The 16,429-nt window shown below is 32.9% G+C and overlaps 1 protein-coding gene and 1 long non-coding RNA gene across 4 annotated transcripts; one reads left to right on the forward strand and one right to left on the reverse strand.

The window, feature by feature from the left end:
• The first annotated feature begins 6,338 nt into the window (after positions 1 to 6,338).
• Positions 6,339 to 14,059, forward strand: LOC132306839 (calmodulin calcium-dependent NAD kinase). Of its 3 annotated transcripts, XM_059804407.1 has the most exons (10): positions 6,340 to 6,837; positions 7,695 to 8,059; positions 8,152 to 8,331; positions 8,545 to 8,768; positions 8,914 to 8,975; positions 10,108 to 10,329; positions 10,500 to 10,626; positions 12,284 to 12,603; positions 12,872 to 13,016; positions 13,580 to 14,059. In XM_059804407.1, exons 2-10 carry the CDS (start codon positions 8,050 to 8,052, stop codon positions 13,817 to 13,819), a joined length of 1,530 nt encoding a protein of 509 aa, XP_059660390.1. In that variant the 5' UTR covers positions 6,340 to 6,837; positions 7,695 to 8,049; the 3' UTR covers positions 13,820 to 14,059. The 3 variants fall into 3 exon arrangements, with proteins under 3 accessions (XP_059660389.1, XP_059660390.1, XP_059660391.1); XM_059804406.1 differs by lacking the exon at positions 7,695 to 8,059 and having other exon boundaries at positions 6,339 to 6,837; XM_059804408.1 differs by lacking the exons at positions 6,340 to 6,837; positions 7,695 to 8,059 and having other exon boundaries at positions 8,267 to 8,327.
• Positions 10,200 to 15,694, reverse strand: LOC132306841 (uncharacterized). Its single transcript, XR_009482119.1, has 3 exons — positions 15,570 to 15,694; positions 10,502 to 11,109; positions 10,200 to 10,321 (listed from the first exon to the last, which is right to left on the reverse strand). It is a non-coding gene; the product is annotated as an uncharacterized LOC132306841 (long non-coding RNA).
• Between the last annotated feature and the right edge of the window lie 735 nt (positions 15,695 to 16,429).

Genomic DNA, 16,429 nt, shown 5'->3' on the forward strand with positions numbered 1-16,429 from the left:
CAGTTTACACACACACATATATGGAGACTTTGAGTTTTGCCTCTTAGATCTCTCTTCCATAATGCCACTCTTATCTTTTTAGTTCATACCAGCCTACTATGTGGGTCAGATATTAACTTTTGTGGGTCAACTCTATATGACAATATTAACTATATCTGTGAGATTTACAATATCAAGTAGATCATACATACATACATATATATATATATATATATATATATATCTCTGCTAGAGGTTGTCATAAGTTGAGGAACTGTAACTCATGCCTGTTAATATAAATTGTGTCAGGAAATCAACCCCCAGTAAAGGGGGAAAGATTAAGCATTAATTTGTTAGGAAGGCAAAAAAAACCATATAAAATTGTATCAAAAATCTAAGGAGAACAATATATACATACAGATATATATATATATATATATATATATGTATATATATGTTATGTAGAAAGGTAGGTTGAAAAATATGGGATCAAGGTAAGTACTTCCTTCCTTGTGGGGTTTGAAAAGTTTGACAGGAACCAATACCAAATAATAGGCAATAGGTCTGCTTTTGTGTTGCCGACGTTGCCATAATTTTCTATGCCATCAATGTAGGCTTTTAACTTGGCTTCTTCTTCTTGGGATTATGCATATGAAAATTTCCTTGCCTCTTTCCCAACTTAATGTCCCCTAGTCCACAAGGACAAACAAAGCTAAAGCAAATAAATTAACTTGGTTTACGGGCTTAAACAAAAGAGGGTTAATTTAGTCCACGAGACTTCAGTTGTTACGGAGTGTGGGGGATCAGATACATTAAAGACTTAAATACCAATGAACGAATTCATTAAAGGGCAAGGGCACGCTAATCATTTATGAAAAATTGAAGAATTATTTTTATACAAAAAAATTTCTTATAGTTAGATAAGACTTTAGATGAGTAGACACGTGAAATGAAATGGTGAAAACAAAATTTTTTTATATCGATTAGACTTGAGCTTAGTAGACATATAAAGTGGGAACCGCCAAATCATGTTGGGTCCCACCATTTCATGTGGCTGTTTAAACCAAATCAATTCGAATAGCAAACTATGTTTGAAAATTTTGAAAAAACAAAATCTATAGTAGATATACGTAAGTTTTGATATTAATTTATATATAGTAGCAATTATCTAATTCAAAAACGCATTTTCACTGTTAGAGTCTTTTGTCTTTTTCCTTTTTTTTCTCTCAAAAATTCAAATCCACAAAACTCCGGTCATTGTAGAGTGTGGGATGATCAAATGGCTTAAGTGCTTTGACACAAATGAACGAATCCATTAAAGTGCACGCTAGTCATTTAAGAAAAATTGAAGAATTATTTTTACACATAATTTTTCTTATAGTCAGAGAACACTTGAGATGAGTAGATACAGGAAATGGTGAAAATAAAAAAATCTTTAGACATATTAGACTTGAGCCAAGTAGACGAATGAGGTGGTGGGAACTGCCAAATTAATCATGTTGGATCCCACCATTTCATGTGCCTATTTGACTTCAGCCGAATCGGCTCAAATAACAAACTCTTATTGTCTTGTATATTTGAGAACTTTGAAAATAAATTATAATAGATATACTTAACTTTCGAATTCTAAAACGCATTTTCACCATTAGTCTTTTGTCTTTTTTTATGTTTTTTCCCTTAAAATTTCAAATAAAATTGCCATGCTAAAGTCCACGAGACTCCGGTCATTGCAGAGTGTGGAATGATCATATGGCTAAAGTGCTTTAACATAAATGAACGAATTTGCTAGAGTGCAAGCTAGCCATTTATGAAAAATTGAAGAATTATTTTTACACACAAATTTTTTGTACAGTCAGATAACACTCAAGAAGAGTAAACACATGAAGTGGTGGAAAAAAAATAATAATAAATAAATAAATAAATAAAAATAATTTAGACATGTTAGACTTGAGCTGAGTAGACAAATGAAGTGGTGGGAACCGCTAAATCATGTTGGGTCCCATCATTTCCTGTGCCTATTTGACTTAAGCCGAATCGGCTGAAACAACAAACTCTTATTGTCTTGCATGTTTGGAAACTTTTAAAAAGAATCATAGTAGATATACTTAACTTTTGACATTAATTTATACAAAATAATAATTATCGAATTCAAACACGCGTTTCCACTATTATGCTTCGTTTGGTTGGAGGGATGGAAAAATGGATTCAAAAGAGGGAGGGAGGAATGGATGAGATATCCCTAGAAAAGGAAATGTGTCTTCTTCATTTTTTGTTTGGTTGAATAAAATGAATAGTAGAAATGATGAATGAAATGATACTTTTTTCTTAATTGGTTGGAAGGAAGAGAATGTGAGATTTTATCTTTTTTTTACCAATACACCCTTATTATATAAAATTATAAAAAGTAGATATTCATTTCAAATTTTTTGAAAAAGATTAAAATTTTAAATTTTAAATTTTAAATTTATAGGTAGTTATGTTTTCTTTCTCTCCTATGTTCTCCCAAAAGTGGGCGGATATAAAAATATAAATAAAGCATCTCTCCTTTTTTTCTCCCTCTCTTTCCTTTCCTTCAATGAAACAAGAAATTTTTTATCTATCTCTCCTCTCATCCATCCCCCCTCAATCCTTCCCTCTAACCAAACATAACATTAGAGTCTTTTGTCTTTTTCTTTTACCAAAATATTCAAATAAAATTGTCATACTAAAGTCCCAATGACGCTTATCAATACGGAGTGTGGGATGATCAAATGGCTCAAGTGCTTAAATACAAATGAACGAGTCCATTAAAAGCCACACTAGTCATCTATGACAAATTGAAGAATTATTTTTACACAAAAAATTTCTTCAGACATATTAGACTTGAGCTGAGTAGAGAAATGAAAGGGTGGAAACGGCCAAATCATGTTGGGTCCCACCACTTCATGTGCCTAATTTGACTTAAGCCGAAGCTCAAATAGCAAATTTTTTTTGTCTTGCATGTTTGGAAACTTTGAAAGTAAAAAAAAAAAAAAAAAAAACATAGTAATGAATTAGTGCCTACTGCCAAATTATATTGGGTCCCACCATTGCATATGCCTATTTGACCCAAACCGAATCGGCTTAAATAACAAACTCTTATAATATACATCTTGCATGTTTGGAAGCTTTGAAAAAAGATTTATACAAAATGATATACTTAACTTTTGATATTAATTTATACAAAATGATAATTACCGAATTCAAACATGCATTTTTCACTATTAGAGTGTTTTGTCTTTTTTTACTTTTTTTTTTTTTCTTTCAAAAATTCAAATAAAAATGCACTGGTAAAGTCATAGTAGCACAAGTCAAAAATGGATTTATTGATGGTATAAAATGAAAGTGCAATTCCCAATGTAAAATGAAAATAATGAATACCTTATCAAAGTAATGAAAGGATGGATTAACATGTGATTCCATTACTTTGTTGACTTAATCCATTGACAATAATGGAAAAGGAATTGGGGTAACGAACACGAAAATCCATTCTAAAGACAGATTTTGTTCCGCATCACCATCACCCAATTCACAAGGCAAAGCTGGACTCACTTTAATCACACATTTCAACTTTAATTTTCTGCATCATTATTGCTTTAACACAACACTAATTTTTGTCTAATCATCTAAAGTTTGATGATTAATTGTACGACTCCAATGTTGTGTCTGCGTGTGAGACAGAAGTTGTAAATATTGTATCAAACCAAGGTTATTTCATTAGGCCAAATGATATTTCGGTATCATAAAGATTAGCTTTTTATTTATTCATTTATTTTTTTGTTTGTTATTTATAAAGATAAAAGGACAATGGAAGGGAATTCAATAAAATGAAAGGAAGGAAGAGGAAAGCATGAAAAGAAATTAGAGGGATTTTCTTTGTTTGGCAAATAAGAAGAGAGGAATGGGAGGGAGGTGTGACCCTCGCTAAACATCTTAATTATTTTACTTTATTTTTATTATAGTGAATTAATTAATTTCAGTGAGTTCGTAAATGTAATTCTAATTTTGAGTGAACTATTGTTACTTGTGTTCTTGTTTTCTAAAGACATATTTTGTTTCGCATCAACCAAAAAAAATAAGAACACAAGCAACAATGTTCACTCAAAATTTGAGCAACAAGCTTATGTTCTGGTTTTTATGTTTTTAAAATGTATATATATATTTTTTTTGGACAAATTGTTGATATCTCCCACAGTCTTATGAAGTAGTTATTTACTACTAATTATTTAGGTTTTTTTTTTTTTTTTTTCCCTATTATCTAGGTGGTTGAATTGTAGGGTTTTGTAAGGAATGGGCTATTAAAACACTATACTGGGTTTGTTGGGCCTATTTAGCTTTTGTTGCTTGTTTTTGCATGGTAAGCCCAAATTAATTGATCCACGATAATCTGAAAGCCTCAAAGTTTTATGCAGGGCCGCCTAAGGCCCCAATTGCAAGAAGAGGCCCCATATTTTCTTATTATATTAATTATGTTTCCTTTAATATATTAATTACCAAATAATGCAATTTCTATTATATTGATGAATACACAAGTTACGGTTCCAATGACAAAAGAAGTTCTAAATTTTTGTTAATCTATTAATTATGTTTCCTTTAATGTATTAATTACCAAATAAATATAACTCCTATTATATTCTATTTTTTTTTTATTAATAAAATTAACAGTATGGTTTTTACCACCATTTCAATTTAATTATCACATCAAAAGGAAATTTAAGACATAACTGTTGATATATTGTGTTCTACAGACTACACCCATGTTTCTGTATCAACATCTTGATTCAGGGAAGTCTTGCATTGCACTGCACATATACGCAAATTCAAAATAATAATAGTAATAAATAAACAAAAGTAATACCTATCAATGGATTCTGCAGATTTAACACTTCTGTGCGTCCTATTCTGATTAAAAAATTTAAATTTTATAAGAAATTCTTTCAAATTATATTTTGTTAGACGTAAAATTTTGCACGATCAAAATTTCAGACCTTTTCTACAAGAAAAGAGAAGTAATTATCGGCATAGTACCGGTCAGGTACATTCCAACGATTAAATTAGTATTTAAGTCATAAATAAACGAAAAACATTATATTTAATTTTTGATGTATCTTTCTAGTGACCGAATGTTTTTCCTCACCCATCACCACCAATTGTGAGAATCATTGGTAGTAATTATCTCTACCTGAGTTTATCCATAGCCTATGTGTAAATCACAAACTTATGTTAGCGATTTTCAATCACGATGTCATCTTTCAGTTGCAATTGGGCAGGAAATGTTAGAACCAATTTCAGATATCTGTGACAATTTTTCGTACCTACTAGGGATATCTGAAAAAAGTGTCTGTATCAAACACTATGTTACAAAAAAGACATTACTTTATTCTAAAAAATAAAATAAAAAGATTAAATAATAAATATTTGATAGTGTCCATCTATCCTTCTGTTTAAGAATTTGATGTCTCATATTTGAATACGCATCCCCATCCATGTAACATAATGTTCAACGAAGCTTCACAAAGCAATTGTTCTTGCAAAGCCCATCTAAGAAAAAGTTACACATGACACATATTTTGTGTCCGGTCATGAATTTGCATTTCACCAAAGTGTTCCTGGTGCATGATTTGACTCTTTGTTTTTTTTTCCTTTTAGAGTACGTATATCAGGCTCATAACACACACATTTCACCAAAATATTCATAATACATTATTCGACTTTACCTTCCTCAAAATTAGATCAGTTAATAACTCTTTGATTGGCAATAATCGTTGTGCAATAAATTCATCTCTACAATTTTATTTTTAACTAAAAAAAATTTCCCTTAATTGATCGAGGGGTTGTTACTTTTAAAATTTAGCCCGTACAACCGAGATGAAATGGCTTTAGCCCATATAGCCCTAAGAAATAAATATATAAATAAATAAATATATATATATATATATATATATATATATATATATATGTGGGCTTAAATCATAAAACCCCCATTATTTTCATTTTTCGATCATAAAATTCCAATTTATTTTGTGAAATGACTAAATTAGCCTCATGATTATAAAACCCCAACTTACTTAGCACATGTCCCTCCAGATGTATGTTTGTCACTAAATTTTAATTGCCACAGCACCTATTAACCACGCAAGGTTAACGGCCCAAGTTAAAATGACAATTAAAATTTTATAATCTTGTTAGGATTTTTATAAACAAGTTAAAAATTTATGATCAAAACATAAATGTAATGGGAGTTTTATGATTTAAGCCTGTGGAGGTCTATAGACAACCACCTTACCACATCCAGTAAAATTCCAATACCCATCTTCTCTAAGGACAGTGAAATTCCAATACCGATCATCTCTAAGGACAACTTTTTTAGCCATTATCTATGAACCGATATTTACAAACACTTCAACTCTTCTTCTTGTTTTTTTTCCAGTAAAACAAAAAAAAAAACAAAAAAATTTGTGGCCATGAAAACAAACAACTGCCCCTATCATCATCACACTATCCTCCAGCTGCAAACAAAACAGATCAGTCAACATACTATAATTAAAAAGAAATTGGATTCCTTACCCAAAAAAAAAAACCCCATAAGTGGTTCCTTACATCTTTGAATTGTCGATTTGAATTGTCGATTCTACTGCCTATTTGCTTTCTTATGTCTTCTCGTCCTGCAACTACACAAATTTGAATTTGTCAGCAGATATTCAGGACAAATGTCCAGTAACGATGACAACTGAATACAGTTTTTATTACGGAACTTAACCCAACACTTTATGAAACGAGCTGAAGATAATCATGTACCACCTGTGTTTCCGAAGGCTTGAAGTGGCATGTCAACTCGGGGTAAGATTTTTCCCTTCGTATCGAACTAAACCACATGCTCCACCACTTGTGTAGGCCCCCGTCACCACCAATTTCACTGAAGAAACCATTGGCCTCTTCCAGCTTACCCATAAACCATGAAATTAGAGAGGACCTATAAACAATCACATCCAGTGAAATTCCACTCCAAGAACAACTTTTTAAACCTCGTCTATGAACCCATATTTACAGTCTTTCAACTACTATGACATGACAAACCATATATGATTTCAATTTGAAACCAAGACCACAATTGTCTCATTTGCCATTTCATCATTCAACCAAACCACAAATCCTGTATTGCCCCAACTGACACAACTCACAACCCATTAATCTTAGTCCTGTATACAATCAATCATTTTCTTGAATGCACACCTTCATGATTTCATGACTCACAACATTTGGACCACAATCGCTCTTTCGAATCCTACTCAAATTTGTAAAATCAGAACTAACACAACTCAGATTGCTAAAAGAATAAGAATAATGCTATGCTAGGCACTAAATCACGAAAAATATTTAGTATAATTTTTGAACTAAACTTTCTTCAATTCTAAATTTTAGATACGGATCCCATATACAGTATTAATGTCTTTAGTGACAGAGTACTCTAGATTAAATTAATTGTCTCATGTAGCAATAGAACATCGTGTCAGCATAAAAGTTTAATGCATCATTTAGATAAAATCACAAAAGTTGCCTACTTTGGGACTTTAATATCAATAATTTACCAAGTGGGGCTTGCTTGATTTGATAGGTTAGAAATTGAGTTTTGGGATTGTAAGTAGTTTGTCTATTTGGGTCAGTGGAATAAAGATGAAATTTGAATTCTGATACAGCAACTGCAAAAGCAGAAGCAGAACAGGCAGAAGTTCTGAAAACAATCTGCACAAAACAGAGGAAACAGAGACGCTTTTGACTCATTGTTTATCCATTCCGTCTTATTCCGGATTACAGATAAACCCTATAAACAAACACTCGCTAGTACAAGTGTCACACCCTGATTTGCTCTTGCGAGAAAACCGTGAACACCACATGTCATTTCTAAAACCTTCCCCAAACAACTCCTAACGATTATAATGGTCACCTCCAACGGCTTTTCAAAGACCAATCTAAATCTGTATCTCATAAACATATGCAAATCTCAATTTCAGAACATCATTCCCAGTTCATCTCTCTCTTGGCATCCAAGACATGCAGAATTGTAAGTATGAAATGATAATATATATATTTTTCATGGTCCAATAATTAATCTTTTTATTTTTGATTCTGTTGATTTTTTTTTTTTTTCTTCAGATTACAATGGCAATCACAAGCCAACCTTCAAAGAGATCATTTTAGCCTCTTCAATCGGCTTGATCATTGCTGCGGCGATGCATTTTCGGTTCAAGAAGATAAGAGATCAGAAGATTGTTGCCAAGTTAAAATTAGACTCTCGCCATGTTGAGAAGGTCGAGAGGTTTTCACACTATGTAGGTAAATCATATGATCCATTTCTTCGTTACCCTTTTTTTTTATTATTATTATTAGTTTCTATATTTTTTCAGTCCTCTCTTCATATATTAAATTCAATTCTTGTTGACTTTCCAAACAAATATATATATTTATTGTGGTTGGTTTGTGTAAATATGGATGTATTTATGTGTGTGTATTATATATGACATCAGCTCTTTTTATCAATTGGTGCAGCTAGACAAATGGGGTTTGCAGATAGAAGAGAATGTCCACAACTTTGCAAGTTAGCTTCAGATTATATTAGAAAAGCTGAAGGGTGTGAGGAGAATTTATATTCATTCTTTGCACCCGAACCGGACGCGGATTCGCTGTTTATAAAGCTTGTGGAGGAGTTTGAGAGATGCACTCTCAGTTACTTTGCATTCCATTGGTGTCAAGCTCATAATATGATCAGTCAGGTGATTAAAATGTATAGAGCTTTATATATACATATAACAACTATAGTTATAGGTTATGAAAAATGTTAATTAGAATTAGCCCAACGCTGTTCCTAGTTACAATTATGTTAATTAAACTCTCAAACTACTTGTTATGAAATTTCAGGTGTTAGGTTCTGATTCTGAGCCAAAAAAGAAGCTCAAAAACATTGTGATGGCTGCAACTAGGTGGGTTTTTCTTGTTCTTATTTATATATGTGTGTATGTATGTATATCCTTGTGTATATTGCCATAACACACGCACAACAAAAGTAGCTAGACAGGCAACAAAAGGACTGAAAAATAAAGTCATTTTCCATCTGACCTGACTTTTAGGAGTATATATCTATCTATATGTTGGATATTTTTGAAGCCAATACAATGGATAATGTAATATGTAATAAATTCAGATCAATGTAATGTGTTTTGGATGGTCAAATCTGAAATGAAACACAGGAAGAAGAGGCTGAAAACAGGGCAGCTTTTCTTTCTTTTTCTGGCAAGTAGGGCAGCTTTGTCTTTCCATTTCTCTTTCTACAGATAGAAAGTACAACATTTTTCGTAAGGGGAAAGTATGCGGAGGAGACTCATATGGCTTCACAACCAACCACACAAAAATGAGAAAATAAATCATCTCCTGTTATTTTAGAGATAGAGAGAGGATTCAAGTGTTGGACAAATGAGGGTAGAAAAGTACAACATGTGAAGGTTCAAATGGTAAATAAAAAAAGCAAGGTTTGTTTTGTCATTTTATTACCATGAAGGGTAGTTTTGGTACACTGCTGATCTAGTCTATTAATGCATATTATGTGATCAAGGAAACACTGTTGACCATTCAAGCCATATAATGGAATTAAGAGAATAGTCCCTGTTCCAATAATTTTCAAGAAAGCTTTGAAGATTTAGCAACTTAAAGACAACAAATATAACACTCTCCATTTAGAAAGGCATCCTAGACCATTCATGACTATCTCAGTTCATTTGTATCATCTAGCTAGGAACAAGATCTTTACAATATACAAACCACATTCATATCATAATTTCAATTTAGTAATAATATTTTTTAAACCATGAGAGACCTGAATGACATTATCAACTATTAAGAAACTAAGTCAAATATTTACAATGATCTCTCTTTATTTATGTAACAATCAACACTTGCTGCCCTATTCATATGAACACAATCTCTGTCTAAAGTTTATGTACTTTAAAAGGGGAAAAAAAAAACTAAACGACGCATAAGAAGTCTACAAGTGATTCACAAACATGATATTATGCATTTAGGGTTGATGAATAAATCTACTCTTCCTTGCTGCGATAGGGAACAGAGATTCGAGAGGGTGACGAAGAATCTGAAGGTGGCAAGAGTGTTTAATACACTGGTGGAGGAATTGAGAGCTATCGGAATTGCATCAGTTGATGATTCACAATGCACAGACGTGATGGCTCCGGTGGCTCACAAAGATAGAAGTCCTGTCCTCCTCTTCATGGGTGGTGGAATGGGAGCTGGGAAGAGTACCGTGCTCAAGGACATTCTGCAAGAGTAAGGATAATCATACAACTATTTAAAATAAACAAAAAGTTTAATTTCTAACACTTACATAGAACTACAGTTATTATTGGTATAATTAGCATTGAGTAGGATCATCTTGCATTCATAAAAAATAATAGAAGGTTAATAAGGTTGGTGGTTTTGTATCAACATGTGTACAGACCATTCTGGGCAGGAGCAGCAGGAAATGCAGTGATTATTGAAGCAGACGCCTTCAAAGAGTCGGATGTCATTTACAAAGCGCTCAGCTCGAGGGGCCACGATGACATGCTTCAAACGGCTGAACTGGTATGCTCCTTCCCTCCCTCGCTCCTCCATTGGCACAAGCATCTCATTTTGTATACAAAGGGTTCATGTAATGTGTTTTAAGACCTCTTGACTCTTGTTAGTTTCCATTGTTCCTTCTTCAGCGAAACAAATTTGAAGCTGCTAAACATTTCAGAACCCCATTCTCCTTCTGAATTTGATTGTGCGAATGTTTTCTAATTAGTCCAGTGTGCACATTACCAATCTCGAGTTTCCTTCCTTTTACTCTTTTTTTTCAATTATGTATACTGCATTCTTGGCGCACTGAAAATCTGTCAGAATACCCAAAATACTTGTCTCATTTTCAAGCCTCTGTCTTGCTGCTCTGCAGAAAAAGATTAATCCCAAGCACAGTGATTATCTCCTTTCTTATTTCAGTCCCCTCCACCAAATATGCCTTGAATTTGATAAGATTTGTTTGCAAAAAGTAGTTAGTATCATTGGAATTTAACCTCCACAACAAATCTACAAGAAAACGCAATGTTAATAAAGGAACTCAGGAAATATATATAGATGCTAAAACAAACTAATATAAAAGAACTTGCAGAATGGAATTTCAGGGTGAAGAAAGATAACTTGGAGATCAATTGACAGGTAACAAAAATTCCAACTGAAAATTAGATTTCCATATTTACCAGAAAAAATTAATTCAAATTTTATCATTCTTCTCTTTATCAGTGATTAGACTTCTTTGTTAGCCTTTTCTTTTCTCTGTCCTGTATTCTATGGCAAATCTAAAAACATGATCACCCAAAACACTCTAGATACTCACTAAGTTGGAGTCGCTAGCCAACAAATCTCTAATAATCCGAATTAATTCAGTGTGAAATAATTTAGCATCCAAATATAGATGTCATCAATCACTTGATGACAATTTGAAGTTGCAGAGAATGAAAAATATAAGATAAAGTTCAACTTCATGGAAAATAACCTTAATAGTTGTGGCCACCTATAAACTACCCAATTCTGAATAATGAGAATTCTTTTGGAAGATTTTAGAGAATAACAAACCCTAATGTTACACTAAGTATCATAAGGAACAGTAACACTATCTAATATGTGGAAATTGCACAGTTGTTAACTTTTAATGACGAAAGAAGGGAAAGAACTTCTCTCCTCGATATCCAGACTGTCAAAGGCACCCTTCCTACAGCTTCATTGATCTTGCAATTTAATATTCACTAGTAAATTATAGAGTGGTCCAATTTGGCCCTCAAAATGTAAAATAATAGTAGTAATTTTTCATTGAAATGTTACAGAGAAAATGCCAAATCTTGCTTTAGGCCTCACCTTAACTTCAAGGAAGAATATACCTATGATTATTCAACTAGGTGATATAACAATTTCCGGGAAAAAAAAAAAACTAGGTGCTATATCGATTAACAATCTCTTATAACAACCCTTCCATACTAGCTGATGAATAATCTCCAAAACAATGTCAACATCCCCTTGTGTTTTCTTCTTTCATACATGTATCAATATGCTTTAAGAGTCTGTCCAGTCTTCTATATTCAGTCCACTCAGAACCAAGAATTATAAGCACCTCTTTACATATATAACATCATTAAACTTAATTCTGATCTTTTTATATTCTTGTAATAGTTTAGATAGTAAATCCCAACAAATGTGAACTTAACAGGTGCACCAGTCCTCCACCGATGCAGCATCATCCCTCCTGGTAACGGCACTCAATGAGGGGCGGGATGTGATCATGGATGGCACACTCTCTTGGTTGCCCTTTGTTGTGCAGACAATAACCATGGCCAGGAACGTTCACCGCCGTCGTTACCGTATGGGAGTTGGATATAAGGTGTGTGCAGATGGAGTCGTAATTGAAAACTACTGGGAACAGATAGAAGAAGAACCAGAAAGTGATGGAACTAAGAAGAGAAGACCATACAGGATAGAGCTGGTTGGAGTTGTTTGTGATGCTTATTTAGCTGTTATTAGAGGCATAAGGTATGTGAAATACAATTATTCATACTGCTCTTGAAAAACATTATCAACATAAATAAATAAAAAAAAGGATATTTATTTCAGTAATTTAGAAAAGGATTTTTTTGACAAACAAACTTCCTAACATGTTTCAAAGCAAATCATGTTCAATATTTTGTTTCACTTCCAAAATCATCATCATCATCATCCTTGCCTTAACCGCATATGAAAACCCATTTTGTAATTCTTAGTTGAGAAGGCTTTTGGGTGTAAATTTTTTGAACGTCTACAGGAGAGCTATCCTGTGTAGAAGAGCTGTGAGGGTAAAATCACAGTTAAAATCGCATAAGAGATTTGCAGACGCATTCATAACGTACTGCAATCTAGTGGACAATGCCAGGTTGTACTGCACCAATGCTTTGGAAGGTCCACCTAAGGTAAATCTTTCAATCCTCCTGTCTCTTCATTCTTCCTTTTCTTTGGATTTTCAAAACTCTCGATCAGGAACTAAGAGGAGCTTAAAATTTCTATAGTTCCCTTCAGGGTTCAGTATCTTAACTCGCGATTCAAGTGAGGCATTAGCATGGTGTTTAATTTTGTTCGTATAGCTTATTCAGCCTGAGTTTCGCTAGGAATGCTTGGCTTTGTAAAAGCCAGCTGAGTTGTAACATGTAAATTTAACCATTTCATGCAGTTCACAAGTTCAAGGCCTTAATTGGCGTGGTATAAACCAAAGCTTGTTTTGACTCTCGAGCCAATACCCTTAAAAAAACTATAACGAGCGTGAACTAAGCCAAGTTTTATCATAAGTAGTAAATGGTGTCAATCAGTTTTCTACAGTGGTTTAACTGAGGTTATGGCTTTAGATAGAGCAAATTGACGAAACATGATTCACGTAACCGATCCCAAATAGTTGGGAAAAGACCTTTTTGGGAGAGAGTTATATACAGTAATAACGTTTCATCAAACGTGTGGTACTGACATGATCATGGTTGTGAAGTTGATAGGATGGAAAGATAGAGACAAGACTTTGCTAGTTGATCCAGATGAAATAAAATGCTTAAAAGTGGTAGCCAGGTTGAATGAGGAAGCTGACTCCATATATGAACTCTACAAGCGGTCAAATCCAGCTCACGAAGCAGGATCAGTATGGAAAGACATTGTTTTGTCACCTTCAAGGTTGAATATTCAAAAAGAGCTAAAGTATTCCATCCAGAGAATTGAAAGATTGAAATTGTAAACAGATACTGCAGGACCAGCCAAATTTTCGAATTGCTCATGATGCATGGTCAAGTGGTGGAGGCTTAACAATGTTTGACATTTTATGCAAGTTTTGTGACCAGGGAATATTTTATAGATGTTGTACTAAATCGTCACGGTTTACATGTAAATTTCTTTATCTTGCAAAGTGCAGTTTAGATCATGGAAATTGACAGCAATATTTTGTTAATCTAACTGAGTGTTTGGATAAAACATATGTGTGCATACGTAAGTATTTATATTTAAATCGCTCAAGAGAATGAAACAGACAACCATCAGCACAATCATAAGCCAAATCACGAAATTCATCCCAGTTTCGATCCTCTCAAAGGATAGAAAAAATCATTCCATTGTTGGAAAAAAAAAGCATTTTTTAGAATCAAACATTAAGATTCTAACTCAGGATTCATAATCGTAGTATTGCATGCTAAGATACATATTAAGATTTTCAATAGTACAATTGCATGAAAACATTGAAAAGAAAAGAATGATCAGCATATGGAATGCAGCATACAAGCATGAATTATAACAACATAATTATTCTAGTATAGAGTAATGAATTTTAACACTAAAAATGTCATGGTGTAAAACAGAATAAAGAAAATAATAAGTCCCCCAGTAATCCTAATCACAATGGTGCCTTAGCGCGTTCCAAGGATCATAGCTGACATAAATAAATTCCACCTAGTTTGCAACAGAAGCATCATATATGAATTCAGAATCACAGGGCATCTTAAACATATAGGCATTTAAGGTTCATCCATGTCAAGAAATATACTAGCAATCTTCAGTCTCCTATCTGTATAATCATCATTCCAAGGGTACAACAAAAAATTTCCCAAAATCCATATTTCAATGAACAAGATCTAACTCTAAGTGCACCAGTTATTAATACCACAATAGCTTATAACAATATAAGATTTATGCAAGTTAGGTTCCACAACTAATCATTATAATATTCATGACAATCTATATCAAGAGATTACAAATCCTGTTTAGATCCATATTCACCTGTCCAGAGAATCAGAATGATTCACTTACAAGGAGTGTACCTCCATTACAGAGTCCATAATTAGATATGTTCAACATTCTTGGGGTTTTCTAACTGGTCAAATGGGTTATTTATCCATAAAAAAAAAAAATAATAAAATAAATAAATAAAAGAGGCAAAACTCATTGCACTAGGCTTTTGCATTTGCGAGGTCCAGAGAGGATTAGAAATACGCAGTCTTACCTTCAGATGTGGAGATGTTATTTTCTTATTTCAAACCCGAGACTTTCAGTTTACAATGGAGCAACCTTAACACTGGCCCTGCAATGGCAGGAGCCTCTGGGCTAGCCCTAAATGAGGTATTTACCATAAATTTTAAATTAACATGCTCAATGGCCTGCCCCGATCCAGACACTGGATTGATCGGAGATTCGGATCTGTGTGGTAAGCAGAAGACTCCCATTTCATCACATACTTTCTACCACATGTTTTTATCCCAATTCTCTAAAAAATAATAGTCTACATTAATTTGAAGTCTCAAAATTATTTGTTCATAATGAGATAAATTTTATTTGATTAAATAAATATGGATTCAAGTAATTGGACTTCTTCAAACATAAACACATTGTAACAATTTTATGAATGCAGTGATTAACATAATGATGAGTACAGTGCAATATGGTACAAATGCAACAGAAATACAACTTGCAAAGAGGCAAAGGGAGTTAGGTTTTCCTACCTTCCCTTTCATTTTCTTTCTTCCACGGCTTTCCTTTTTCCTTCTATTCTGCCATCGTCTGCTTATTTTTTCCACTACTCTCTCTCTCTCTCTTCCATCTTTTTTATTTTTTTCTGCTTATGTAATTCCTCTGTCCGACTCCTACCCACAGTCGGAGAGAGTGGAAGCCCAAAAGCTAAAAAAAAACCTCTGATAAAAAGTGAAAATTAATTATTGAAAATTTTAGAACTCAATTTTTAGTAATAAAATTTTTAAGTGGTAAATAATAAATTAATATTTTTTTTTAATTTTTAATATGTAGTATTATTCAAATTACATTATTAAATATACTTAATTGAATAAAAATTTAATCGGTTTAAAATCACTAAATTAAGTTATTAAGCCACGTAAGGCCACAGCGAGAACAGGAGTGCGCAAAGATCAGCACTTAGAAAAATTGTGTTATCTAGTTATTTAGGTCCAACCAATCAAATGATGCTGTAAGCCTATTCAATTTTTTTATTTTTATTTTTTTTTTCTGGCATAAGTCTACTATTTTTTGAAAAAGGTTATGAACTTACGATGTATGTGTTTTTTCTGGATCATTCATAAAATCGAGATGCTCTTTTAACATTTAAGAAACGAATGTATGACAATTATACAATCAAAAAAATTAACTCTAAATTAATCTAAGGTATTTTTAGTTGTTTTTATACATATTAATTTAATATGAATAACGTGGTGATGTAACTTATATATTAATTTTGGTACTCGAAATGTGCTAATATAAAAAACGCTCATGACAAAACATAATGATTGTTAAGGTTGCGTTTAGTAACGAGAAACGTTTTCTGTTTTCTGTTATTTGCTATCAGTCTCTA

The sequence above is a fragment of the Cornus florida genome, unplaced genomic scaffold (assembly GCF_030987335.1).
Source record: "Cornus florida cultivar Cherokee Brave unplaced genomic scaffold, ASM3098733v1 CherokeeBrave_3.0.0_Hap2_Chr05, whole genome shotgun sequence".
Lineage (NCBI taxonomy): Eukaryota > Viridiplantae > Streptophyta > Magnoliopsida > Cornales > Cornaceae > Cornus > Cornus florida.

Coding starts and splice junctions, on each gene's coding strand:
- LOC132306839 (XM_059804406.1), top strand. Junction 8,332..8,544: donor GAGGTTTTCACACTATGTAG/GTAAATCATATG, acceptor CAATTGGTGCAG/CTAGACAAATGGGGTTTGCA. Junction 10,330..10,499: donor CTCAAGGACATTCTGCAAGA/GTAAGGATAATC, acceptor ACATGTGTACAG/ACCATTCTGGGCAGGAGCAG.